Below are 26,426 nucleotides of genomic sequence, written 5' to 3'. Positions count from 1 at the left end.
CTTTGGCCTTGAATGCAGGAGGTTCAAGTAGCCTCAGTCCCAGATTTTTTGGATGGGGAGGCTGGGAAGTAGAGGGACCTGCCAGGGCTACACCAAGAGAGGGGCAGAACTGGAGCAGAAACCAGGCCTCTGACCTCCTGGTCTAGGATTCTTCCCTCCCAGTGAGTGATGGGAGAAGGGGAGACGTGGGGTGCCACAGGCCAGTCTAGGGGACTGGAAAGGAGGGAGGGAGGAACCCAGGCTTGAGCCAGGCAATGGGGCACTGGAAAGGGAGGGCCCTCCTTCCTGCTCCCCTACACCCGGCTGTGTACAACTCTTTTCCTGACCTTTGCCCCCTGGGAAGGGGCCAGCAGGCTCCAGGTGCGGTCAGGACAGTGCAGGGAGTAGAGCTCAGGGGACGGGGCTGCCAGCTCCACGTGGAAGCGGAAACCCCCAAACACGTAGAGGGAGTCAGTGGCCTCGTGGTACACGGCAGAATGACCATAGAGACCTGGCGGGGGTGGGGGGGGAGATGAGTAAGCAGAGACTGGGGGGAAGGGCTGGTGATTAGGAACGCCCCCTGCCACACCTCCCTGGGCTCCCCTTCCTGTGACCACACCACCTAGGAGCTCTTCTCAACCCCTCCTTCCCCCTTCGGCTTGAAAGGACAACCACTAGAGACCCTGGACAAGAGAAGACAGGGAGACGGGGTACCTGGATGTCCTGGAGGGCAGTGATCAAAGAATGGAAGAAGAGAGATAGGAAAAGAATACCTAAGGGGCGGTGATCTAGGCCCTGGGAGAGGAACATGGTGGCCCAGTGTCATGGGGCAGAAGGTGGGCAGCTTATCATGGACTAAAGAGAGAGACTGAACTTCCCAAGAGATGGTCTCCTGAGAATCTGGTGGGCGTGGGGGGGAAGACAGGGAGACAACCAGCTATAAGGGACAGTGACCATAGGGTGTGGCAGTGGACAGAGAGCCTACACAGAGCCCTGGATGGCCAGGCGTCCAAGGTGCTGTGCCCTCCCTGTCCCCAGCCTGACCTGTGGGGGGTGTCCCGCTCTGGGCTCCGGACACCCAGGTGCCAGTCACCAGCTGGTACTCAAACAGCTGCTGGTTGAAGCCATTTTCGGGGGAATAACCGCCCACCAGGAGCAGGGACAGGCCGCGGCGGGCAGTTAGGGTGTGACCGGCAACTGCTGGCAAGTCCACAGTCTGAGGAACCTGGGAGACACAGGGGAGAGGTCACCAGGGAGCAGGGGGTTAGGGGTAATCTTGCAGGTAGAAGACTCAGAACTCCTGACACCCCCCTTGAGCTGCTAAGGAGGTGCTGAGCTGCCCAGAGCCGGTCAGACCCCAAGCTTCCAACATGCCCAGCCTAGTCCCAGCAGGTGTGCATGGGCATCGAGTCATTTCTGCCTGCTCGGGGTCACTGACGCAGGCAGGGGCAGCCTTGTGTTTCTTCTGGAAGCCCTTGCTCTTCTCTCTCACTCTGGCTGTGTGGGGCTGACTGTACCCGCTCCACACAGTGGACAGGAGGATCACATCCGCTTGGCCACGGACTGGGTTGGGAATACAGCGTGACCCAGGATGGCTAGTAAACTTCAACTTTAGGACGTGTGCTGGAGCCCGGAGGGGCGGGGCGGGGGGTGGAGCTACATCCTCTGGGGGTGAAACGGCAGGAGCGGCTCTGGTCACCCCTGCTGGAGATGGACTGTGGGGGCTGGAGGAAAGGAGACAGGCTCACCTTCTCCTGCCGCCACTGCAGGGTGGTGAGGTTGAGGACCCAGAAGTCGTGGGTGACACCCCCGGCCGTGAGTCCCCCCAGAAGGTACATGGCACCACGGCCAGCGGACACATAGGCAGCCGCGTGGAAGGAGCGAGGGGAGGGGCCCGGGCCCCCATCCTCGGCTCCCGCCAGCATCTGTGTCCACCGTCGCTCGCTCACGGAGTACCTGGAACCAAGGTGCAAAATCCAAGTCTTAACTTGAGTCATCCCAGTATCCTCTGGGGTGACCCCCTCCTCAACACACAGTTATCCCAACATCCCCTAGGGTGACCCCCTATCATCTTACCATCCCCCCCACCCGGGGTAGCACCACCCAAAACAGTATCCCAGACCCTGAGATGAGCCTCCTGTGACAAGTGCCCCATCATCTTTTGGGATGTCTGCCTGCAGAGGTTTGTTTTGTTTGTTTTTGTTTTACACCAGGTGGTTTTTTTCTGCCCCCGAAGGGACTCTTATGTGACAGACATCTCAGCATCTCTTCAGGTGACCTTCTCTCACTCAGGTATCCCACCTCCCGGAGGCATCCCTCACCTGTACAGGTTTCCTAGCAGCCCCTGGGGCAGGCCCAGGCCCCCAAACATCCACAAGGTGGCATCAGGTCCCTCCACCATGGTGTGCCCCAAGCGGTGTAGGAATCGGCTAGCAGTGTCCTGGGGGTGGAGATGGGGACAGGAGGGGTCAGGCTAACATCACTATAAAGTGTCAGGCTGCATGTGGGGTCTGGGGGCTGGTCCCAGGAATTGGGCGGGGGGGGGGGGGGGCAATGATCCAGGAAGTAGGCTGTGTGGCACCTCCTTGCAGGAGTGGCATCCACAACTCACAGCTGAGAGGCGGCTGTCCATGAGGGTCTCCCAGACCAGCTGCCCGCCGTCCAGCTTCGTGGCACAGTCAGGACCCCCGAAGCCCTCAGCACAGATGCACACACCCAGGCTCTGGGGAAGAGCAGATGGGGACTCAGAGGGAGCCCTGACCACCACCCCTGTCCCACACGGCTTGTCCTGTCCACCCCCGCCCCCCCCCCCCATACCTGGTTACAAGTACCCGCCCCGCTGTGGGCGTTACAGTTCTCGGGACACAGAGCCATGCGGCAGTGGGGGCCAGCCCAGCCCTGAGGACATCGGCAGAGTCCAGCACCTGCGGCCCCATCCTGGGCCACACACTCCTGGGGGACAGGGCAGCTCCCCGGGCCCCCTGACCCGCAGCGGGCAGAGCCCACGGAAGCGTTGAAGCCCCAGGACGAGGAGCCGTTGGCCTCCCAGTGCAGGACAAGCAGGCCTGTGGGGGAGAGAGGCCAGAGACTTGTGGCAGGGCTGGGCTCCAGGACGCTGCTCTACCCCCAGGTTTAGAGAAAATCCAGTGTAACTGGGCAGGGGAGGAAGGCACTCCTTGTAACTTATAATCACTGCCACGCTTAGCTGTTCTGCACCCTGCACACTCTCTCCCTCATCCAACCCATCAAATTCCAATCCCAACCCCATCACCAGCAAGCTCCGAACCCTCCACAGCTCCCTACAGCTCTGACCGAAGACCGAGTCTCCTTACAGAATAGATCAGTGGTGAGGGAGAGGGGCAGGAATTCCTCATGGGTGTAAATAATGTCGGGGGTGGGGAGGGCGTTGGGTGGCTCAGTCGGTTAATGCATCCAACTCTTGGTTTCCGCTCAGGTCATGATCTCACGGTTTGTGAGTTTGAGCCCTGCATTGGGCTCTGCATTGACAGTGTGGAGCCTGCTTGAGATTCTCTCTCTCCCTCTCTTTCTCTGCCCCTTCCCTGTATATGCGCACGCTTTCTTCCTTTCTTTCTCAAAATAGATAAACTTTAAAATAATAATAATAAGGGGCGCCTGGGTGGCTCAGTCAGTTGAGCGTCCGACTTCGGCTCAGGTCATGATCTTACAGTTCGTGGCTTTGAGCCCCGCATTGGGCTCTGTGCTGGCAGCTCAGAGCCTGGAGCCTGCTTCAGATTCTTCCCCTCCCCTGCTCATGCTCTGTCTCTCTCTCTCAAAAATAAATAAACATTAACAATATTTTTTTAATAATAATAATAATAATGCCTTGATAAAGTTATGTTAATAGTGGAGATGCCATAGGCCCTCTGACCTCAAGGCCTCCCACTCTCCCAGCCCTCTGTGCTCTAGCAGGGCAGGTCCCCAGACTGCCTCTCCAGCCCTGGGCACCTGCTGCTCTTCTGGCCTCCAGAGCCTGGAGAAGAACCCTCCTCCCTCTCCCACACCGCCCCCTTCAGGCCTCAAGTGAAATCTCACCTCTAAAAAAAGCCCTCCCCAACCCTCCAGACAGGCCAGGTGCCTCCTTTCTGCTTCCTCTCATCCCTTAGCAAAGGTATCACTATTCTGACTAAAATGTGTTGATGCTGTTTGTTACCCTCTTCCTCCCCACCTGCGTCCCTTGTCCTGCTGTACGCCCCGGGCACCCAGCTCGGGTGGGGCTCACGGAAGGTGCTCAGTACACATTTGCTGGGTGAAGTGAAATCGAGGGCCCCTAGCTCTAGTTGCTCTCTGTGGAGGGCTCCGGGGTCGCGTGCAGTCCCCAGCAGGCCAACTACCACTCCGCCCTCTCTTCCAGCCCCGGAACCACTCCGATTTACAACGTGAACAGGAAGTATTTCCAAACTCGGGCCCTTCAGCCGCCACAGGTAACAAATTATTTTTAGCGCAACTCCATCAGACAAGGCCGGTTTCCCAACCTCTCGGCACTGCTGATGTAACGGGCCTGGTAATTCTTGGTTGTGGGGGACCATCCTGTGCGCTGCAGAAGGCACAGCCGTATCTCCGGCCTCCACCCGTGACACGCCAGCGGCACTTGTGACAATCGCAATGTCTCCAGACTTAGCCAAAAGGCCCAAGGGGCAAAATCCTCCCCCACCCCCGCCCTGTTGAGAACCACCAGGCTGAGGAGACAGTCAGGGGCCTTCACGCCAGCCACATTCTGCGTACCCCAAAGACTTGTCCCACACGGGCCTTCTCTCAGAGAAGCAGCCCAGCCAGGGCAATCCTATTAGCCTCTCAGCTGAAGAAACTGAGGCCCAGATGTAGCAAGGGACAGCATCACCCAGGAAGTCAGGGGCAGTGCTGAGGGTGGGCTGGGTCTTGAGCCCACCTCAGGGAGCAAGGTACAGGGACAAGGGCTCCATAGTCCAGGACAGGGTCCCGCTTTCCCCAGCCACCATACCAGACAGGGCCTGCACAGTGAGAGGCCTGTCCCGCCGCTGGCCACAGAAGGCAGCAATGAGGCTACGGTCCGACTGGACGACACCAGTGTCCAGGAAGCGCGGGAATCCATCAAAGGCCAGGACATAGCTCAGCTGGAAGTGAAGGATGCAGAGTGAAGGATCAGGACAGTAAGGCTGAGAAAGAGGGACGCTTGGGGATGCTTGAGGAGGAGGAGGAGGAGCTCAAAAGGAGAGGGCAATCTGAGACCGGGAAACGAGCTGCTTGAAACTTCTGGGCAGACTGTCAAACTGTGGCACGGAGGCTACCCTTCCCCTCCCAAGCTCACAGCAGACATGGCTAATCGATGGATCAGGCACTCTGCACGGAGCCTCGTTCTCGGTGCCCAGCTCCTGGCAGCCCCTACCTACTGGCCAGAGTTGGCACACACACATTGTACAGATACTGACCATGCCTGGACCGAGGAATGGGGAACGGGGGGCTCAGGAAGTAGGAGGTGATCTGGGGAATGGGAGGGTCTGTGGGCTTAGGAATGAAGGTCTGGGGTCTGAGGAAGGGAGCTTAGGGTTTGAAGGATAAAGAAAAAGGGATGTAGGGTCAGGGCCTGTCTGAGGATTCAGACTGGGTGGGGGAAACACGGGCCTGAACTCTGGCACCCTCGGCACTCACCGTGCAGGGGGTGCTGCTGTCGGGGGAGAAGGTGAGGGTGAGGGGGGGACAGAGGGTCCCAGGGGCACAGGGCTGCAGCACCTCGGTGGCTGAGACAACCCACACGCAATAGGACAGGCCTGGCCCAGCTCTCGCTGCCCCACCGCCTGGAGGCAGCAGCCCCCCAACCCGGCGTGAGCCCAGCGCCACTGAGGACACGTTGGTAAGGAGGGCACGCCCCCCACACTCCCGGAAACAGGAGCCACCAGCCCTGGGGAGACGGAGGAAAGAACAGCGTCAGACCAGCCTTGCCCTGTCCTACCACATCCCTAACCACACCCTGGCCCACCTGGCTGGCCCCTGGCTCACCGAGGGTCCCCATAGTAGCCGGGGGAGCAGAGCTGGCAGTGGGCACCTTCGGTGTGGTCCTGACAGAAGCAGAGCCCGCTGAGGTTGTCACAGTGGCCACGGCGCGGGTCCCCATGCCCGTTGCACTGGCAGGGCCGGCAGCCGCCCGAGCCCGTGGCGTTGCCAAAGCTGCCGGGCCGGCACCGTTCGCAGTGCTCCCCCCACGTCCAGTCTGTGGGGGCCCCAGCAGGTGGGACACAGAGTCAGGGCAAGGGCAGGAGGGGCCCGACAACTGGCTCAGCTGATCCCTGACCCCACCTGGCTGCTTCAAAGGAAGGTAAGCAGGGGCCCAGACTGGGGAGGAATAGCCAAGTCCCAGGATGGGGGGTGGCACTGAAACCGTTTGGGGTCAGAAGCAGGCAATGGGACAGGGGGATCCACAGCTGGGAGAGGAGACCCAGAAGCCCAGGCAGAGAAAGGAAACTGGAGCTGGCCCCGGGGGTGGGGATGTGGCCGCTCACCCTGGCACTCATCACAGAAGCCAGGCCCCCGCCGGCGGCAGTGGCTGTGGAAGTTGCAGCCGCAGTCCCGGGAGCAGCGGGGCGCGGGGGGTCCCGGGGCGGGCGTGGGCGGGGGCAGGTCTGACGTCCAGCCCAGGTCACACACGCAGGTGAAGTCAGGGGGGCCACTGCACACACCGTGGCCACAGTCTTCCAAGCACCTGAGGGCGTGGCAGGAGCACGGAAGGGCTAGGCAGGTCCTCGGCCCCCAAGGCACCCCCCCACACACACACCCCATTCCAACCCATCATCTCCACGGCAACACCATCACAAGCGACTGCCTGTTCCACGGTCCTGGGCTCTGTAGGCGGCCCTGTCTCCAAGGTAACCCCATTGCACGTGGTAACTTCTGTCTCTATAGTAACCACGTATCACCACTGGTGATCTGCTCTCTGTGAAAACCCCTTTCAACTTGGTCCTCCTCCATTTCCATGGCAACGCTGAAGACTATGGCCCGCAGTCCATGGATGACCCGTCTCCACAGTAACTAGTGTCACACTGGGGACCCTGTCACTCTAATGAGGGCCTACCCCGCAAGGTAAAAACCCCGGGCTCACTGGGGATGCTGGTTCCAGGGAGGCACCCCAGCACCATGATCACCTCCTCCCTCCATCTCCACGTGCCCCAGCCCTGGGGCGACATCTCCATGGAAACCCGCACCCACTCACGTGCGGTTGCAGTATGTGATGCCATCGCCCTGGTAGCCCCGCTGGCAGTGACACTCGTAGCTGAGGGGTGTGTTCAGGCAGGTCGCCCGCAGGTGGCACCGCGCCAGGCCCAGGCGACACTCGTCCACGTCTGGACAGCGGGCATATGCCCAGCGGGCAGGGAGGGCCACAGACAGCCCCAGGCCCTCCCCCACCCACAGGGAGCAGTTACCCCCACCCAGAGGCCCCGAGAAGTCCCCCTGAAGGCACCTGGGGCGGGGGGGCAGGAGGTGAAGAAGGGGGTGGGGACAGAGAGAAACAAGAGACAGAGACAGGGAGACAGTGAAAGGGAGAGAGAAGGAAGGACAGAAAGAGAAAGACAAGAAGGAAGAATGAGAACAAAAGAGCCACAGAGCCCGGGTAGGAGTGGAGGAAAGAGAGAGAACCGGAGAGAGAGGGGAAGGGAAGAAAAACAGAGAAAAGGTGAAGGAGCAGAGAAACAGGCCATTAGAATTAGGGCGGGAGGAGAGCCGCATCCCCCGCCCCACCCTCTGGCCTCACTGTCCCCTGCCTCACCGTCCCAGCGTGGGGTTGTCCTCATTGCCGCACCAGCCGCACTCATGGCTCTGCAGACACTCGTGGCAGGTCAGGAAGCGGTCGCAGCTCTGGCACCGGGGCTCTGAGTGCACGCTGCAGGGCGACAGGCGTGGTGGGCGTCCCACCGCCCCCCACCCCCCCGGCTCCATTCTCCTCTCTGGGAGCCCCGCCACCCTGACAAGACTGTACCTGTCGTCCCAGCCACGGCAGCCCCCGTGCGGGTACCGTGCCAGGTAGGCAGCGAACAGGAAGCAGGTGTGGGTGGACTGACACCAGGCGCACTGGCTGGAGTTGGCCAGGCAGTCGTCACAGGTTAGGCGTCTGGGGGCAGGGAGCAGGGACAGGGTCAAACCGGCCCCCACAAACCCTCCCCATACCCTCTCCCTGGGCCCAGGCGGCTCACTGGCTGCAGAGCGGGGGACACTCCTCTGGGCTCTTCAGGGCGCCCCGACTCCGGCCCCGCCGGCTGCACGCTGCATCCCCTTTGCGGCTGGTGCTCTGATGCCACTCGCAGAAGGGGTCCTGGGGAGTTAAGGAGGAGGAAGAGCCCAGCTTAGCCGTCTCCCTTGGGCTGCCAGCACAGGCTCCGTCCCCAGCTCAACTAGCAGCTGCCTCCCTCACCCACCCACCCCCCAGACCACCCCTCCAAGCCCACCTCCCTCCCCAACTGCCATCCTCTCCAGACTCTCCCCTCCAGCCACGGCTGAAGATCCATGGGAACTGCCTTCCCAACAGCCACTGCCTTTTGGGGCAACAGAACCCCTACGTGTGGTCCAGATAGGGCTGATCTATCCTTAAGATTCAGATGTGGACAGGGCCACACGTCCTCCCCCTCAGCCTCACAGACGGGTCTGAAAGTCGGCACAAGACCCAACCAGAGCCAGTGAAATGTCCTTCTAGGACTTCCGTTGAACTGGGGGGCGAGAGTGGGGTGAGGACGGAAAGTTGCTCTCTTCCACTTAGGACTCGGGTAGCTGAGTGGGGGGGACAACGGTCTGGAGCCCTTGTGAATCCCTTGCAACCCCTGAGGAATGAACCTCCAGGGAAGCAAGGGTATAGAATGAAGGGAGGTGGATGCCTGACGACAAGGTCTGAATCACAGGCCTAAAGACCTACTCCTGGACTCTGGAGCCTGAGCCCATAAATGCTCCTCTGGTAAGGAGGTACCAACTTGGGTTTCTGGCAGTGACAACAGAGAGAGTCCTGATTGCCGGGAGCCCATTCTCCAGCCCCTCTCCTCTGCTCCCCACCCGGCTCTCAACTGTAGATCAAAGACAACAGCTCCACCTGCCTCCTGCCACTGCCCCCAGGGGGACCCCTCGGATGCCGTACCAACTCCAGGGGGCCCTCCCCCTCTCCCAGTCGCCCAATTTGGCTGCTTTTGTCTCGAGACCTCCCCTCTGTGGCTTGGCAGGCACCTGGGTACAGGCGTGACAGTCACGATGCTCCTCGCAGAGCGGGCAAAGGGCAGGCACCAGCACCAGCAGGGACCCGCCGGTCCTGTCGTCCCCGCAGTGGGCCCCGCTCTGGCGCAGGTGGCAGGTGGCGCTGGTCAGGCACCAGCCGCAGCCCTGGTCCGCCAAGCAGCCCAGGCAGGAGGAGTAGGACGAACAGGCTGAAGAGCGGTAAGGCTCCAGAAAGAAGAAGGAGATCTCCTGCGGGAAGTGCTCACGTTAGGATCAGGGGTCCACACTCCGAGTCACAGGGCAAGAGTCAAGGTTGGGAGTAGGGGTCAGGGTTTGGGGGTTTGGGGCTACAGACTTCAGTGTCTGCAGACAAAGTTGAGAACTTCAGCATGTAGAAAGTCAGGATTTAGGATGAGCAGACAAGAGGGCATCAGGGTTTGAGAGAATCTAGAGATAAGAGGTCAAAGTAGAGAGGGCAGAAGTCAGGGCCAGTGGGGTCAGGGCAGGAGTCAGAATGTGAGATCAGGTCAGAGTCTGGGGGTCGGAGGTTGGGGCCTAGAGGGCTCAAGGTGAGGCCCAGAGTTCAAGAGTCAAGGGGTAAGAGGTCAGGTCAAGAGGGTTAGAATTTGTGCTCTGGCATTCAGAAAGCTCCGGGGAACTGAAGTCAGGGCCTGGGTGAAGGGTCAGAGGCCAGGGCCTGGGTACTCACACTGCCACCTGGCACGCCGGTCCGGTCCCACAGCAGGGTAAGTTCACTGTGCCCAGGGCCTGCCGAGCCATTGAGCTGGCCCCGGATCTCGACCGCATACTTGTGGCCCCGGCCAGGCAGTGGGAAGAGGCGAGCAGACCCCGGGCGCTGCAGCCGCCTTGTCTCCTTCTCCTGCTGAGCCACCCAGCGCCCCACCTCCTCCTGGGTAGGGTGGGGGACAGACAGGGGCCTCAGAATGTTCCAGTGCCGCCCTAACCCCTGAAACCTCCAAGAGCCCCAAACCCACCTAGCACTCACCTCCATCCTGGGAAGAGGGCCTCAGAGTTCCTTAGACCCCCAAGAACCCCTGCGAACCCCTAAACCCTCCAACAACCCACCTCAGGGAAATCGGATTTAATAACTCAGACATTCCCCACCTTCTTCAAAATTCCCCCCAAACTCCACTCATAACTGAAAACCCCAGGGCCTCCCTCCACTAAGGATATATCCCATGCCTCTGATTTTTCCCTAGTCTTTCCCTGGCACTATATACCCCAGCCCCCATACTTATAACTAGCAGCCCCCCTGAACGTTCAAGCACCCTCACCATGTTCTCTGTGTCAGGGCCACGGGCCATCCGGGCCAAGACATGTAGACGCTGGGCCCGGGCCCACACAGCTACATCCTCAGCCCCCGGCCCCCCGGGCCCTCCTGGCAGCAGTGGGTGGATGAAGCCACGGTAGACCAGGGACACGTCGGTCTCTGGGCTGGGCGTCAGAGTGATGGTCGTACTGCGGACAATCAGGACCTGTGCCAGCCAGGGAGAAGGGGATGTGTGAGTGTCTCTTTGCATGGCCCCTCGGTGTCCACACCCAACCTCCTTCCCTATTTTATGAAACATGAGACTGAGGCCAGGGGCACTCTGAGTTGGGACTTCAACTCAGACAACAGACAACAGGGTCCCGGCCTCTGCTCATCACTTCTCTCAGTAAAATCCAGGACCCCAGACCTTTCAGGAGCCTCTTCCCTGACAGTTCACCTTTCCACCTAAACCCTTAAAGAGTCCAGATTTTTTTTTTTTAAGTCCCTTAACTACAGGGTTTGGAGAACTTCCAGGTTAGTGAAAACATCCACGCCAGCGAGGAGTGGCACCCCAGCTCCATGAGGACAGAGCTCCTTCGCTCACAGCCCTTCGGGGCCTCGCCCTCTGTAACGTGTTCTCTGTTATACAACAAACCAGTACATAAGTTTAAAAAAAAAAAAAAAAAAAAGAAGAGTCCAGATCCAACATTCAAAGTGACAGACACACTGCGTAATTTGTTAGCGTGTGTTTTATAATTGCAAAAGAATGGAATAACCCATGTGTTCGTCAATGGGAGGCTGTTTAAATAAACTGCAGCACTACGGCCCTAGAACCTAAATGGACTATTACAAAGCTTTAAACGAAACAAAAAAATGAGGTGTTTTCTAAATTCTAAGGAGCTTGCCAGGATATGTTAAGAAACAAAAGGAATGGGGTTCCTGGATGGCTTAGTCGGTTAAGCGTCCGACTTTGGCTCAGGTCATGATCTTGCAGTTCATGAGTTCAAGCCTGACTGTGCTGAAAGCTCAGAGCCTGGAGTCTGCTTCAGATTCTGTCTCCCTCTTTCTCTCTCTGCCTCTCCCCAACCCAGGCTCTCTCTCTCTCTCTCAAGAATAAATAAACATTAAAAAAAAATTAAGAAATAAAAGGAAGGAGCACCTGGGTGGCTCAGTCAGTTAAGTGTCTGACTCTTGATCTCAGCTCAGGTCACAATCTCACGTGAGATCAAGACCCGAGTCGGGCTCCACACTGACAGTGCGGGGCCTGTTTGGGAGTCTCTCTCCCTCTCTCTCTCTGCCCCCTTCTTGCTCGTGCGAGTGCGTGTGCTCGCTCACTCTCTCAAAATAAATAATTTTTTTAAAAAAAGAAATAAAAGATAGAATATTACTTTTTGTGCAAGAAAGAAAAATAATTCAATGTCACATTCACATGTATCTGAATAGGCAGACTCTGCAAGGATATAAAAGAAATCCAAAAGGATCTTCCAGGAAGAGTCAGAGTGGTCTTAAGTTGGGGAGATGCTAGGGAGAGCTTCCCATACTGCTCTAGATAGGGAGCAGGATAGATGGAGACCCTTTTTGCTTAACAACTTTTTACATCATTGTGATTTTTTAACCATACAACTTTAAAATTTTTTTTTCAACGTTTTTTATTTATTTTGGGGCAGAGAGAGACAGAGCATGAACGGGGGAGGGGCAGAGAGAGAGGGAGACACAGAATCGGAAACAGGCTCCAGGCTCCGAGCCATCAGCCCAGAGCCCGACGCAGGGCTCGAACTCACGGACCGCGAGATCGTGACCTGGCTGAAGTCGGACGCTTAACCGACTGCGCCACCCAGGCGCCCCTAACCATACAACTTTTAAAAATCAAGAAGTAGCCACTGCGGAAAACAATTTGGTGGTTCCTGCATAAGCTAAACATTGAATCACCATATGACCCAGCAATTCTGCTCCTGGATATAAGCCCAAAAGAGCTGACAATAGGTGTTTATTGCAATACATACGAATTTCAAATCATTCTTTTCTACGTTAAAAACTAACATAATATTGTATGCCAATTATACTTCAATTAAAAAAAAGAAAATATTTTTTAAAAGCAAACATGGGGGCGCCTGAGCAGCTCAGGGGGTTAAGTGTCTGACTTCAACTCGGGTCATGATCTCACGGCTCCTGAGTTCGAGTCCCATGTCGGGTTCTGTGCTGACAGCTCAGAGCCTGGAACCTGCTTCAGATTCTGTGTCTTCCTCTCTCTCTCTCTCTCTGCCCTCCCCCATGCACGCTCTGTCTCTCTCTCTCAAAAATAAATAGACATTAAAAAATGAGTTGAAAAAAAGCAAATACGTATGCAAAATGGTTTATCCATGAATGCTCACAGCAGAACTATTCCCAATAGCCAACAGGTATAAACAGCCATCAGCTGATGAATGGATTGGCACAGTCATACAAGAGGATATCATTCACCCATAAAGAGGAACGAAATTCTGAGGCATGCTACAACATGGATGAACACTGAAAACACTACTTTAAGTGAAAAAAGCCATACACAGAAGACAACGTGTATGATTCCATTTATAAGGCATATCCACAGTTGGCAAATCCAGAGTTAGTAGACTGTCAACCACTAACCAGTAAAAGGTTAGTGGCTGGCCAGGGGCCAGGGGGAGAGGGGGAATAGAGAGGGATTACTTAAGGATCTGGGGTTTCTCTTCAGGGTAACGAAACTGTTCTGGAACCAGGTGGTGATAGTTGCACAATATTGTGAATGTGCTTAATATCACTGCTGGTAAATTTTACACTATGTAAAATTTTACACTGTGTGTTTTAGCACAATTTTTAAAAATCGGACCCTTGAATGTAGAGACTTATGAGGCAAACACAAGAGCTGTATAGAACCATTTGAAAAACGAAAACCCCAGGACCAGACCCTCCAACACTCCACGCTGGGCCCCACCCCCTGGCTCCCCACCTTGTCGGGCTGGGAGGCGTTGGGCGGCTGCTGGAAAGTGAGCAGGTGCAGGCCAGGCAGGAAGCTCTGGGTGACGCAGGCCTCCAGGGATGTGACGAAGACAGGCGCAGGCCCCCACCAGCCCACGGTGCCTGAGATCTGCTCCCCTCGGCAGCGGGCCTGTTCTGTGAGGATCGGGGCGGGGGGGGGGAGGGAAGGTCAGCATGGGGCGCTGTGCCGCCCCCTCCCACACTGCCAATGGGCACTCACCAGGCCGAGGGAGGCAGCTCTCATTATGCACGCACCAGCCCAGAGCGCCGGGCCCCCGGGGAGGAGTTGTCGGGCCGCTGAAGGCCAGGCAGGCCTGGCAGTCACCCAGAAGGCGGCCCAGGCCCAGGCAGCTGGCAGCTGGACACTACAGGGAGGGGAGGGGACAGGGGTTACTGTCCACAGGGGCTTAAAGGATCTGGAAAGGACTGTAGATTCAGGAGTAGTGGGGTGGAAGGCGCCAGGAAATTAGAGAAGGGACTTGAAAGCCACTTGGAATGAGGAAGAGCAACAGGACAGGAGCTAAGGGATCTGGGGACAGGGTCACAAGCTCAAAAGTGCTGGGAGGGGTCAGAGGTTGAGGGGTCAGGAATGCCAGTCTTAGGTGTGAAAACAAGTGTCCCAAGTGAGAGAAAGTCCTTCTCTGCTTGGTTTAGACAGGGGGAGATGCTGACGGCCGTGTCTCTGCACTAGGAGACAGAGCTGGGACGGTCACTCACAGCCCCAGACGGGGTCCCAGGAGGTGGTGCAGCTTGGCAGGCCCCCTGACACCAACTGCATTCAGGGTCTCGGGAGCAGACGCTGTGGTCCGTGTACATGGAGCAGTAGTCTAAGTGGTACTGCAGAGACGGGGAGTGGGAGAGGGGGCTCCTCAGACCTGGAGCCTGCTCCCTCATCCCCACTCCCTGTGATCATCCCGGGGAGCCTCCACTGCTCACTCAGCACCTTGGGGATCCCTATCTGCTCTGCCCTCAGCCCCAGGGACCTCCGTTCCTCCCCCCTTGAACCTGGGGACCAACCTCCCTCCTCTCATATCCCTAGGGACCCCCGTCCTTCTCCCAGGGGCCCACCCCACCTTTCTCCCTCATCCATGGGAACCATGCTACCTCCTTCCCAGCCGCCCTCTCCCTATCACCCCAGTGCTCACGTCCGGAGCAGGCGCCTGGAACACAAAGGGAGGCACCTTGTAGGCCATCAAGTCCCCACGAGGCCGGCCACTGTACCCCCCAGCCACCAACAGGACACTGCCACCAAGCACAGCCGCCACATGCGAGTATCGACCACTGGGAGGTGCTGCTCGGCCTAGGAGAATACAGATCCCCCCCCAACAAGGACATGAGACTATAACCAGTCTTCCTTTGTCCCTCTAACCACGGCTCCCTTGTCCAGAGGACTACCCGACTCTCCTATGCTTCAGCCCAACCTCCTACTTCCCGCTTTAACCCAGCGTGCCCAAGGAAGCTCTCCTAGCATGTCTGGCCCCACACCTGCCAGAGCTTCCACACCACTGTGCAAACCACCTTGAAGACAGAGCATGATCTTGGGGATCAGAAAAACTTGGCTTCGATTCCTATGTCTACCACCTACTTGAGCTCAAGTCATAGATCAACTACTAACTTGCTGAGTGGCCTTGGGCAAGAGACTCAACTTCTCTGAGTTGGTCTCTTCCTCTGTAAATGGAACTGTCCTCTTGCCCTCAGGGAGCCACGAGGCAGGGTGCCTGGCTCTCTCCTGGTATTGTCTATCTGGCACCAGCCTCCCTTCTGGTGACAACTCTGATTTTCCTCTGGAAAACCACCCTCTCCCACTAGAGTCCACAGGCTCAAGTTGAGCTGACCCTGCCTCTGGCAGCAGTGGGGCTTAGCCCAGGCCCATCAGTGTCAGTGACAAGTTCTAGAATAGGACCCAGTTCCTTCAATTCTTGGGGAGAGAGGCACCCTCTTCCCTCTGAGCATTTTAAACACATTTTTTTAAACGTTCTTTACTTTGAGAAAGAAAAACAGAGAGAATGCGACCAGGGGAGGGACAGAGAGAGAGGGAGAGAGAGAGAATCCCAAGCAGGCTCTGCACTGTCAGCACAGCGCCTGACACAAGCCTCGATCTCACGAACCACGAGATCATGACCTGAGTGGAAATCGAGAGCCAGACGCTTAAGCGACTGAGCCGCCCAGGCGCCCCTTCCCTCTGGGCATTTCAAAGGAGTAGATATAGTCCCAGGGCTGCTGGTGACCATTTACAAATGACAAACCTGCCACAGAATGAAGTGAGCTCAAACAAGGGCTAGCTGATGCCATCACGTGAGCACCTAGATCCAGACCAGCCTGAAGCCAGTTTTCACTCACATGAGCCAAGAACTTGGGTTTTGCTCGAGCTGGCTGGGTTGGATTGGTCACTTAGAGCCAAGGGTCCTGACTGACGTGTAAGTGGTCAGTGACCGGTGATCCCTCACCCTCTTACGGAAATGTATGCTCTGTAAACACGTGGGACTTGGCCTGGGGGCTTGCAAACTACAAAGGAGGAAGAGGCCTTTGGCCTAAAAGAGAAACAGGGACAGGCAGATGAGCCCTGGATTCAAGGCCTCGAATGCCAGCCCAAGGCTTTATTGCTGATGGTCAAATAGGGTTCCGTGGGCAAACCCTTCACCCAGCCTACTCCTTAAGTGTCAATGTCCCTTCCTTATGCTTGTTCTCTGTCCTCATTCTTCGGGGGGGGGGGGGGGCGGGGAGAATAGATGGGCCCCCTAGAAGTCCACAGCCCCCTGAAATAATATGCCCAGTTTGTGTTACAAGCGTCTTTCTGAGGAGAGGGCCTGTGGCTTTCTTCTGATTCTCAAAGTAGTCGGATTCAATGAGTTTGAAGGTTTCTCCACCCCCCCTCCCAGGTAAGCCCTGGGGCCGGATTCTGACTGTACAAGACAACATACTGAGCTCTTGGCTAGGCTGTCTCCATCTTTGAGCCATCTCAATTCATTCTCACCACAGCCCAGTGGGTTAAGTGTTACCGTCATCCCCACTTTACAGATGGGGAAACTGAGGCATGGGGTGATTAAATGATATTTTTGCACAGATGGTTGTTTGGGGACAGCCATCCTGGTTCTGCCACTTGCCCATTACAGGACCTGGAAAAGGTCCCGCGTAGGTAGGCACTTCGCTGGGGCAGCTGGAAACGGGTAAAACCTGGACTGGAGCCTAGACCCGCGCTGCTGTAACTGCCTCCGGTCTCCATGGCAACGGTGCCCCTGCCCTGCCTCCAGCACAGGCTTGCCCCCCGAAGCCAGCTCCAGAGGGACGTCTGGCTCACCCTACAAGGACCGAGGTGGCTCCTGCCTGAAGCCCAGATTCACTGTCAGGGAAGCGCGACTCTCAGAAGCCCCTCAGGAAAACGGACGGGCCACTCACCCTCAGGGGTTCCCGGGGGGGCAAGCTCGGCCCCCGACACCCACTGATGGCAGCCCAGGTGGTAGAAGAAGAGGCCATCTTCATAGCATTTCTCCTCCTGGTAATGGGTGTGCACGTTGCCCCCTAGGAAAGGAGGAAAGGGGCACAGCTGGCAAGCCTGGCGGACATGGGGACACCCGTGCAGGGAGCCTCAGCTCAGTGCGGGCTTGGGGCCCTGGCAGGCAGGCGGGATCAGGGAGCCTCCTCACCATAGACCACCATGTAGTTGCCCAGGACGCTGGCTGTGTGGAAGGCTCTCTCCCGTGGGCCCTGGAGCCCATCCCGGCCCTTCAGGGTGGTCCACACGCGCCGATCCACGTGGAAGAGCTCTGTGGAGTTCACCCGCACAGAGAACCTGTAGGGAGCAGCAGGGGAGGAGCTCAGGGCAGGAAGGGCTTCTCTCCCTCCCTTGGGCTCTCAAGAGCTGTGAGATCACCCAGGGTGAGACCGGCTGTGACGGGGTTTATGTCCCCTTGGGACGAGAGGCTCCTGCTGGGCAGGACACAGCTCTGGTTCATCACTGGGTTCCGTGCATAATCTAGCCAGGGCTGGCCCTCCAAGCAGGGTGTGGCTGAGGGGATGGATGGGTGGGAGTGTGTGGGAAGGAACTGGCCAAGACAGTGAACGAAGGGATGGAGAATGAGTGAGCGGGCGGGCACGTGAGGGACTGAATGACCTAGTGAGTGACCGAATGACTGCAGAAGTACATCAGTGGGCGAAGACCAGCAAAGACTGGAGGCCCAGGGGACTGGGCCAGGCTTGGCCCTGCAGGGCAGGTCACTTACCGCGCGGTGGAGGGCCGGTGTCCACCGTGAACCAGCAGCGTGCGCGAGGGGGCATGGAACACCATGGAGTGGCCCGTGGCGGCAGGAGGCCGCCCGCCTGCTGGAATCACCTGCTCCCAGTAGCCCCCACTGGTGCTGTCGAGACGGAAGCGGAAGAGGCCAGAGGAGAAGAGGTCGTGCTGGGTGCGGCCGCCAGACACGTAGAGCCAGATGTCATCCACTAGGGCGGCGGCGTGACCTGCCAGGCCTGGTGGCCCCGAGGAACTGGAGCCAGGTGGTGCGAGCAGCTCCCAGTGGCCCCCGCCCAGGGGGCTGAAGGCCCACACGTCGCTGGTGAGGGAGCCATCAGCCAGCTCACCACCCATGAGCACCAGGGAGCCGGCCCAGGCCACGGCCACATGGGAGTGACGGGCAGCCTGTGAGAAAGAGACCGGGAGGCAGATGGCGACACACAGAAAGAGTAACAGAGACAGAGACACAGGAAAAGACAGAGACACAGAGAAAGACAGACAGAGATACACAAAGAGAGGAAAGAGAGACAGACACATGCAAATACAAAGCAGAGGTGAGACAGAGGAGGCAGGAAACAGAGATGGCGGAGAAAAAGAGAGACACATAGCCCAGAGGGAAGACACAGAGTCCAAGAGAGAGCAGAAAACCAAGAGGCAGGGACAAAATCGGAGAGAGAAACCAAGAGAAAGAGACAGGAGGTCCACAGAAGAAGATGCAGAAGAGGAGATAAAGGAAGCAAAAAGGAAATTAGAGCTAGAAAAGCAGTACCGGGAGGAGTAGGTGGGCCTGTATCAAGCTGCAGGGGTGGGGACGCGTGGGATGAGGGTGTCGCTCTGTTGGGGGTGGGGTGGTGGCTGGCTGGGTCTCACAGAGTGGACAGGCACCTCTGAGCAGGGCAGGGGCGAGGCGGGGTCCATACCGGGGCAGGACTCAGGTCCCAGCGCTCCCAGGTGTTGGCAGAGAAGTTGTACAGGACGAGATCACCCAGGGCTCTGTTGAGGTCCTGGCCTGCGGAGGGGGAGATGGCCTCAAGCCCTGGCCACAGGCTGCAGGCTGCTGGAGCCAGACACGCACCCCCTCTGCTCACCTCCAAAAACAGCCAGCAGCCCCGGCGGGGACAGGAAGGCACCAGCTGCCCCAATACGAGCCGAGAAGGCAGGGTCCCCGGCACTCACGTTGTGCCACCAGCCAGCCCCCTGGTTCTCCCACAGGTGCAGGTCACAGGCGCGTCCCAGGAAGCCAGGCTCACAGCGGCATGGTCCCAGGGGCTGGAGGGGAGACAGGACACAAAGGCAGGGATAGAGAGAGGAAAAAAGAGAGACGGGGGAGGAGAGCCAGAGCCAGAGTGAGACATAAGGGGTAGAAAGGGAGAAGGAAAAAGATGGACAGGAAAGGAGAGATGGAGTGAGATAGGAAGGAGACAGGCCAACAGACAGAGAAAGAAAGGGACACAGTGACACATCAAGAGGGAGGAAGAGAGGTAGAAAAAAGCAGACAGACCAACAAAAATAGGGGAATGGGAAAGACAGAAGGACCCGGAGAGGAAAATGAGGACAGACAACAAGAGGAGAGGTTGGAGAAGAAGGACAGTGGTGAGGTCAACGTCAGCCTGGGCTGGAAGACTTCAGTCTGAGGCCCGAGGTCAGTGGTCAGAAGTCAGAAGGTGGGGCTGGAGGGGGTGCCTGGGTGGTTCGGTCAGTTGAGCACCCAACTTCGGCTCACGTCATGATCTCACAGTTCGTGAGTTCAAACCTCGCGTCGAGCTCGCTGTCAGCACGGAGGTGCTTCTGTCCCCCTCTGTGCCCCTCTCTCTGCCCCTCCCCTGGTTGTGCACTCTCAAAAATAGATAAACATTTAAAAAGAAGAAGAAGAAGTCGGGGCTGGGGGCCCAAGGCCAGACAGAGTGCCTGGGTTAGGGGATGGAGTAGCATCTGGCAAGCAGAAGGCAGGTGGGTTCACAGGTGGGAGGTAGGTCACGGGCAGGACGGGAGTGGGCTCAGGCAGAAGAGGGGCTCCAGATGAAGGTGGGGTGGGGCAGGGTGTGGAAGGAAGAGGGGAGTACTGTGGGTGACGGGAGGGTCCCTGGCGGGGTTGCTGTCATGGGAGAGGGCAGAGTGGCAGGGGGGTTTCAGGCAGGGGCAGAGTCAGGAGATGGGGCGGTAGGTGTGGTCACAGATCAGGGCCCCAGGGGGACGCAGCGGGGGCTGGGCTCACCGAAGCGCAGGTGCCATGGCCGCCACAGTAGGCCGGGCACTCCTGCAGGCTGCAGTCAGGGCCCCCCCAGCCGGGCTCGCAGGCGCACACGCCAGGGGGCTGGCACTGCCCGTGGCTGCTGCAGTCCCCGGGGCACAGGGAGAAGCGGAAGGAGGCATTGAAGCCCAGCAGGTTGTAGTTGGCATCACTGAAGAGGTGGAGGAGCATCTGCAGGCACAAGACGGGCAGGGTTCCGGGGACTGGATGGCAAGGGGGTCCGCTCCTGTCCCCATCCCCCCCAGGAGTCCCCACCTCCTGTCTTTGTCTCTCTCCACCCTTCTTTGTCCCTGTGTCCTGTCTGATGCCAAGTCTCTCTGGCTGCCTCCGCCCCTCCCCATCTGTTTCCTTGTGCGTCTCTATCGCCCTTTCCTCCAAACTCCACCTAGACCTCCGGCCAGAGCCCCACGGTCCGGCCACACCAACCTTGCCTGAGGAAGCCTCGATGGGCGGAGGCCGAGTGCTGCCACTCAGACTGGCAAGCAGGGGCCCTCGGGGAGAGTCGCCGTCATACACAAACAGGTAGTCGTACGTGCATTCCGTGTCCAGGAAAAGAAAGTCTAGCAGGATCCGATGCTGGGGGCTTGGGGCTGGGCAGCGAGAACAGAGGGGCTGGGCTCAGATGCGGACCCTCTCCCTGGGCCTCCATGCAGCCCAGCCAAGAACACCAAACCCTGCTCCACATGACGCTGGGGACCCAAAGGGGAGTCAGACCTGAGCCCTGCCTTCAAGGGGCTCTTGGTCTCACAGCCCAGGGAGGTCAGACCTGTGACAGCAAGAGGACCAGGAGCCAGAGAAGGAATTACAGTATCACCCCTGGAAAGGGCTCCTGATACCAGGCTGAACACCTCCCACCATTCAGATGGGAAAACTGAAGTGCAGAGAGAAGAACCCCATCCCCGTGGTCACACAGAGTTGTTCTTGTTTATTTCTGAGCCTCGGACACTAAGCCTGAGGGGCAGGGTCCAGGCCTGAGCAGAAAAGCCTACTCCCGGGTGGAAAAGGGCCTCTGGGAGGGTCCCCCGTTCCAGAACTGATCAGAACTCCAAACAAAGGGGCCAGTTTCTTGCCCCATGGACAAAGGCTGAGCCTTGGAGCACCACAGATCCTCTCGGTCCCCGCCCAGGTCTTATCTCTGTTTACTGTAGTGGCTAAAGGCACAGACTTGAGCCAGACTGCCCAGGCTCACATCTTGGTTCTGCCACTTACTAGCTACTGGCTGTGTGGCCTTGGGCTAACCTCTCTGGATGTGTTCCTTCATTTGTAAAGTGGGGTTTATAACAGTACTGAGGTAGATTCAAACTTTTTGGCCACTCCTATCACTGAGAGGTGAGGACTGACTCCTTGCCCCTTCTATCTGGGAAGAGCCTCAGAGAGACAAGCTGTGAAAAAGCCAAAGCCACATGGAGGGGCCACGTGCAGGCATCCCAGCTGACAGCCCCAGCTGAGCCTCCAGCTGGCGGCCAGCAGCAACCGCCAGCCCTGTGAGGGAGCGTTCTTGGACGTCTGGCCCAGGTGAGTGTTTGGATGACTGTAATCCCCGCTGACATCCAACTATGACCACAGGAGAGGCCTAGCGCTTCCTAAGTGCCATTGCCCTAGCCACTGTCACTGTTCTTGCTCTCTGCCAGGTCTTGATTCCAGAAGGTTCTCTCATCCCACATCTCACACTAGGGGGCTCAGGAAACTAGACCTGGGTTCCAGCTCTGCTCCTGAACTGCTGGGGGACCCTGGGCCAGCCCCTTCCCCCATGCCCCTCGCCACACTCATCAGCATACTGGAGGGGCTCACCCACCGCTCACTAGCTGTGTGATCCTGCATTCGTTCCACGGGCTCTCTGAGCCTCAGTTTCCTTGAAGTAAAACGGAGATACTCTCCCCACCCACCAAGGCTGGTGGGAGGATTCAACACGGTGATTCTAACATGCCTGCCTAGGCCTCGGCCTCTCTTACCAGGACCACTGATTCAGCCTCCACCTCGGCCTCCTGTCTTGCCCTGACAAGGGTCTTAGGTCGTCCTAACTTCGCATCTGGCCCTGGCCCTATCCTGTTCAAAAGCCCTCCATGGCTCCCCACCATCCCCAGGAGAAAGTTCAGCTCCCTAAGCTACCATTCGAAGCCTCACCTGGTCTCACATCACCCCACTGCTTGCAACTCCGTCAGGAGCAGGGCCTTTGCACAAGCCTCTCCCTCTGTCTGGAGCACATATTCCCTTCGTACCAGCAAACTTCCCCACCTCCTCCAGGAAGCCTTCCCTGATGCCCCCTGGCTGGCTTAGGTGCCTCTCTTTGGCCTTCTCACTTTCCATTATAAGCCTCATTTCTCTGAGCCAGGACCATCTATGTCTGGGTCTGCCCCTTCTGCAGCTGGGGAGACCCATAGGACAGGGCCTGGGCCTAAGTCATCTTGGGGTACCTCCCTGACCTTGCCCAGCACAGGACCTGGCACTGAACAAGGGCTCAGGAAACACTGGATGAAGGAATGAAGAAATGCACAAAAGAAAGAATACTAAAGTTGGCAGCTCTCCCTCAGGCTCGGACCAGAGCCCCTGAGAACATCACACAGACCCCAAACCGTGGTCTGGGGAATGAAGAACGATTCAGCCAGACCAGGCAACCAGTCCTCCCAGAGCTTGCCAGCCTCAACCAAAATATAAGCTTGGTTCCCAGAATCACAACAAGTGATTTTGTCAAGGGCATGCCAGAGGCCAGTCACCATCTGCTTTCTCCAAGTTCCTCCCTAAGTTCAAGATCTCCCCCTTCCACCCATCATGGGCCCAATCCCCATGGCATCCTGGACAGAAATCCGACCCCCAAACCCCCTGCTTTTCAAAAGCAGAATGCCTCTCATTCAGGAGGATGTTATGAGGACTGGTTACAATAAAGGGTAAATGTCGTACAAAAGGAAATAGGTCACCTGCTTATTGTTTAAAAGATGGGGGAACATGTTGGTTCTCAAAGGTGATAGGCATTGGGAAGCACGAGAGATCAAGGGGGATCTGGAAGTCGCCTGGACTCCTCCCTACTCCCAACGTCCAGCCAGCTGATCCCCAAGTCTCATTGGTGAAACTTCCCAAACATGCCTCAGAGCTCTCTGCCCCTTCCCACCTCCTCCATTCCCGCCCCAGTTCAGAACTCATTCTCTCCTGAAAGAAGCACATCAAGTCTCCAATCCACCCCGCACTTGGCCAGAGGTTCAAAATCCTGCTCAAAATCCTTCTGTGGCTCCCCATTAATGCTCAGCATGACTTTTAAGGCCATTCTTCCCCTGCTTGTGGCGCCCTCATTTCTCAGCCAAGAGTCCAGCCAGACCAGACAAACCGAGACGCGGCTCCAGAGACACACCAGCCTCTTTTCTGTTCCCTTTTCTCACCCCGTAAACTCCTACGCATACTTCAGAACCCTATTTCAGTAGCTCCTCCTCCTCTGTGACCCCCAAGAGAATACTCTCATCCCCCTAGACCCATCTACCCAACTTCTGCACCTCCTCCTGTCTCGTGGAATGAATGTCTCCATCCGTCCTTACCATCCCCGACCAGGTTGGCACTCCTGAAGGTCAGAAAACCATGTATACATAGAACACGTACTTCCCATTCTGTGCTCACCCACACCCCCAGACAGGAATGGCCCCCAAGCTGGGGACAGACACACTCATCCCCAAGAAACATGCTTCATCCGTACCCCATATAACAGCCACAGAGATCTAAAATATAAATCAGATCATGTCCCTCCCTGCTCAAAACCCTCCCACACCTCCCCAGTGTCCCTAGGCAAAGACCATGCTCTGCGGCCTGCAAAGGGAGGCCCTGCATCATCTGGGCCATCACACTTCTGGCCTTTGCCCAGAACCTCCTCTGGGGGACCCCTCTCTCCTTGGAGGCCAGCTTCTACATCACCTGCCGAGAGGCCTTCCGGGACTTTTCTGGCCACTGCCTTTGGACTTCTCTTCCACCTCCCTACTGCCCTTGAGGGTACAGCTCAAAACCACAAGGTCCTCCACCCTCTAGTTCACTCTTTGTCTATTCTGTGTCCTAGCTCCTCAAAAGCGTCACACCCTCCTGCTTCCAGGCCTTTACATGGTCTATTCTCCTTGCCTAGAACACCCTTCTGTTCCCTCCTACACATGCCTCTGATCTGAGCTATAGGCCAAGCTAAGTCAGATATCTTCTGGGCTTCCCATTCCCTGGGGGTGAGTTTGCTTCTCCCACTGGACTAAGAGCCCATAAAGATAGTGATGGGGCCTCTACATAGACTGTTTCCCTCTGGAACGTTCTTCCTCTTTCCTGGCTGACTCCTGTTGGTCTTTGAGGGCTCAGCTCAGACATGTCCTCCCCCAGGAAGCCCTCTCTGTTCTCCCAGCCACCAGGCCAAGTACCTCTTCTGGGCTCCCCCAGGCTCCAGGGGTTCCTCTGTCACAGTCCCAACCTCTCTAGGCAGTCACTGTCTGTCTATTCATGTGTTTTGTCTTCCCCACTGGATTCTAAGCCCCAAGTCATCAGGGATCGCTAGAGTTGTCTTAGTCACTGTTATGTCCCAGTGGCAAGTATGATGTCTGGCACATGCATGACTGCAAAAAATGCTTTTATTGAAGTACTTTAAAAATAACAACAGTATAGGGGCACCTGGGTGGCTCAGTTGGTTAAGCGTCCGATTTGGGCTCAGGTCATGATCTCGCGGTTTGTGAGTTCGAGCCCCATGTCAGGCTCTGTGCTCACAGCTCAGAGCTTGGAGCCTACTTTGGATTGTCTCCCTCTCTTTCTGCCCCTCCCCCACTGACGCTCTGTCTCTCTCAAAGATAAACATTTAAAAATTAATAAAAAAATAAAAAATAACAACAGCATAATTCTAATGCCATTTATTGTGTATTTACTATGTGCCAGGCACATTAAATACTGTTCTCGTTTAATTCCAACAATCCTATGAGGTCGGTACTATTATTATCCCCACTTGGGGAGAGGGGAAGCCGAATCTCAGAGAAAGGAAGCTGCCTGCCCAAATTCACAAAGCTACTGAGAAGCGGGACTCAAATTTGAAGCAGGTGGTTGGGCTCAGAGCCTGAGTTGCTAACAATTATTCAGAATATCTCTCATTGATGGCTCTTGGCTTGTAATTGTCCATCTGGGTCTGGGTGCGACTCCCCCACCAGACTTCAAGGCCTTCCAGGGCAGGGCCCAGGTTGGCTGCATTTCAGAGCAAAGGACCTGGACCAGAACCGGAGTCTGGGAATGCGGTGAGTGGATTAATGAGTGTACAGATGAGTGAATTAGCGAATGGGTGAGTGTGTGACCCACGCGGCCCCACTCACCCTCGATGAGCCACTCGCAATTGCCATTGACGCTGTAGTTGCCCGCACCATCGGTCACGAAGCCTGGCGCCTCCCGCAGCACTTGCCGCTGCCCCTTGCAGTCCCCTGCCTGGGCCCCGGGGGACAGCGGCCCCAGCAGGGCCAAAGATAGAGCCAGCGCCACGGCCAGAGCCGGGCGCAGGGCCATATCCGCCTCCCGCACTGACTTACAGACGGGACAGGCCGTAAAGACTGGAGAGGACCCTCCACGCGGCGCGAGGCCCTGCAAATGTGACCTCTATAGACGCGACATGGCCTTGTAGACCAGGGAGGTCCAGGAGTTGCACTCCCCCAGAAGGGAGCCGCCGCTGTAGACGGGCTGTGGAAACCGAGGAGTAGATCCTATAGACCCACGAAAGGGCCTGTAAATGGGGTCGTTGTGGATGGGGCCAAGCCCTAGGGACCGTGGGAGTCGCTTATAGTCACGGGCCCCCATAGGCTAGCTGACCCCATAAACGGTGTCCAGCAGTAAAAGACGCGAGGCGCTGCAGGCCGAAACGGACCTTATATACGGGTGGGTCCCCAGGGAGCGAAGGGCTCCACAGCCCGGCGGAGGCCTCTATAGAGGGTGCGGGTCTTGCCGGGCCAGACCCGGAAGGTCCGGGAGAGACCCCTCCAGCCGGGGGCGGGGCGCGAGCGGGTGTCGGGGGCGGAGCCCGTCTTTAGGGGCTCAGGCCTGGACCCCATAGACGCACTCCCTGGCTCACCCACCCGCGCCTCCCTCCGGAGCCGGATGGGCCAGATCAGAGAGACGAGGGGACGCTCGGGCCAGAGCGGCCTGGGAAGACCCGCTGGGAGGGCGAGGGGGCGGGGGCCGAGCGGCCGCTGTGGGAGGAAAGATGGAGAGGAGACGAGAAGTCGCGGAGCCGCAGGTCAGAGCGGCCCTGGGAGGACTGCAGAGCATCCAACCCCACCCCTCCACAAAGGGAGACTTCCGGAAACTTCCCCGCCCATTTGTTCCCACACGCGTGCGCAGCAGTGGCCTCCTTGGCCTGCGAAGTGAGAGAATCACACATGCGCAGTGCCAAAATCGTAACCCAAACTCGGGGTACAGGTGGTTGAGCAAAGCTCGTGCCACTGGAGGGCGCCTCTAGCTCTGACTGGAGAAGAGAAGGTGAAAATAAAGGAGCGGCGCAGTAAGAGGGTTCTGTTAGATGATTCGTATCTTCAGTTCTC

General features: G+C 57.5%; 1 protein-coding gene across 1 annotated transcript in view; it reads right to left on the bottom strand.

Annotated features, from left to right (window-relative positions):
- Positions 1 to 26,156, bottom strand: part of MEGF8 (multiple EGF like domains 8) — a 40,861-nt gene extending 14,705 nt beyond the window's left edge. The window contains 29 exon segments of the mRNA XM_043598808.1: positions 327 to 490; positions 1,024 to 1,204; positions 1,728 to 1,935; positions 2,301 to 2,419; positions 2,591 to 2,701; positions 2,797 to 3,044; positions 4,958 to 5,090; positions 5,626 to 5,875; positions 5,974 to 6,184; positions 6,474 to 6,673; positions 7,181 to 7,429; positions 7,736 to 7,849; positions 7,946 to 8,077; positions 8,160 to 8,278; positions 9,175 to 9,411; positions 9,872 to 10,072; positions 10,458 to 10,658; positions 13,398 to 13,561; positions 13,647 to 13,791; positions 14,144 to 14,263; positions 14,572 to 14,726; positions 16,823 to 16,945; positions 17,071 to 17,216; positions 17,647 to 18,062; positions 18,578 to 18,666; positions 18,746 to 18,926; positions 19,873 to 20,079; positions 20,335 to 20,498; positions 25,212 to 26,156. Coding sequence (XP_043454743.1) covers positions 327 to 490; positions 1,024 to 1,204; positions 1,728 to 1,935; positions 2,301 to 2,419; positions 2,591 to 2,701; positions 2,797 to 3,044; positions 4,958 to 5,090; positions 5,626 to 5,875; positions 5,974 to 6,184; positions 6,474 to 6,673; positions 7,181 to 7,429; positions 7,736 to 7,849; positions 7,946 to 8,077; positions 8,160 to 8,278; positions 9,175 to 9,411; positions 9,872 to 10,072; positions 10,458 to 10,658; positions 13,398 to 13,561; positions 13,647 to 13,791; positions 14,144 to 14,263; positions 14,572 to 14,726; positions 16,823 to 16,945; positions 17,071 to 17,216; positions 17,647 to 18,062; positions 18,578 to 18,666; positions 18,746 to 18,926; positions 19,873 to 20,079; positions 20,335 to 20,498; positions 25,212 to 25,398 — 5,175 coding nt within the window. The 5' untranslated portion in view covers positions 25,399 to 26,156.
- Positions 26,157 to 26,426: the final 270 nt, after the last annotated feature.

This window comes from Prionailurus bengalensis, chromosome E2, assembly GCF_016509475.1.
Source record: "Prionailurus bengalensis isolate Pbe53 chromosome E2, Fcat_Pben_1.1_paternal_pri, whole genome shotgun sequence".
Taxonomy (NCBI): domain Eukaryota; kingdom Metazoa; phylum Chordata; class Mammalia; order Carnivora; family Felidae; genus Prionailurus; species Prionailurus bengalensis.
The sequence above is the reverse complement of the archived record's forward strand: the minus strand, read 5'-3'. Positions and strand labels throughout refer to the sequence as shown.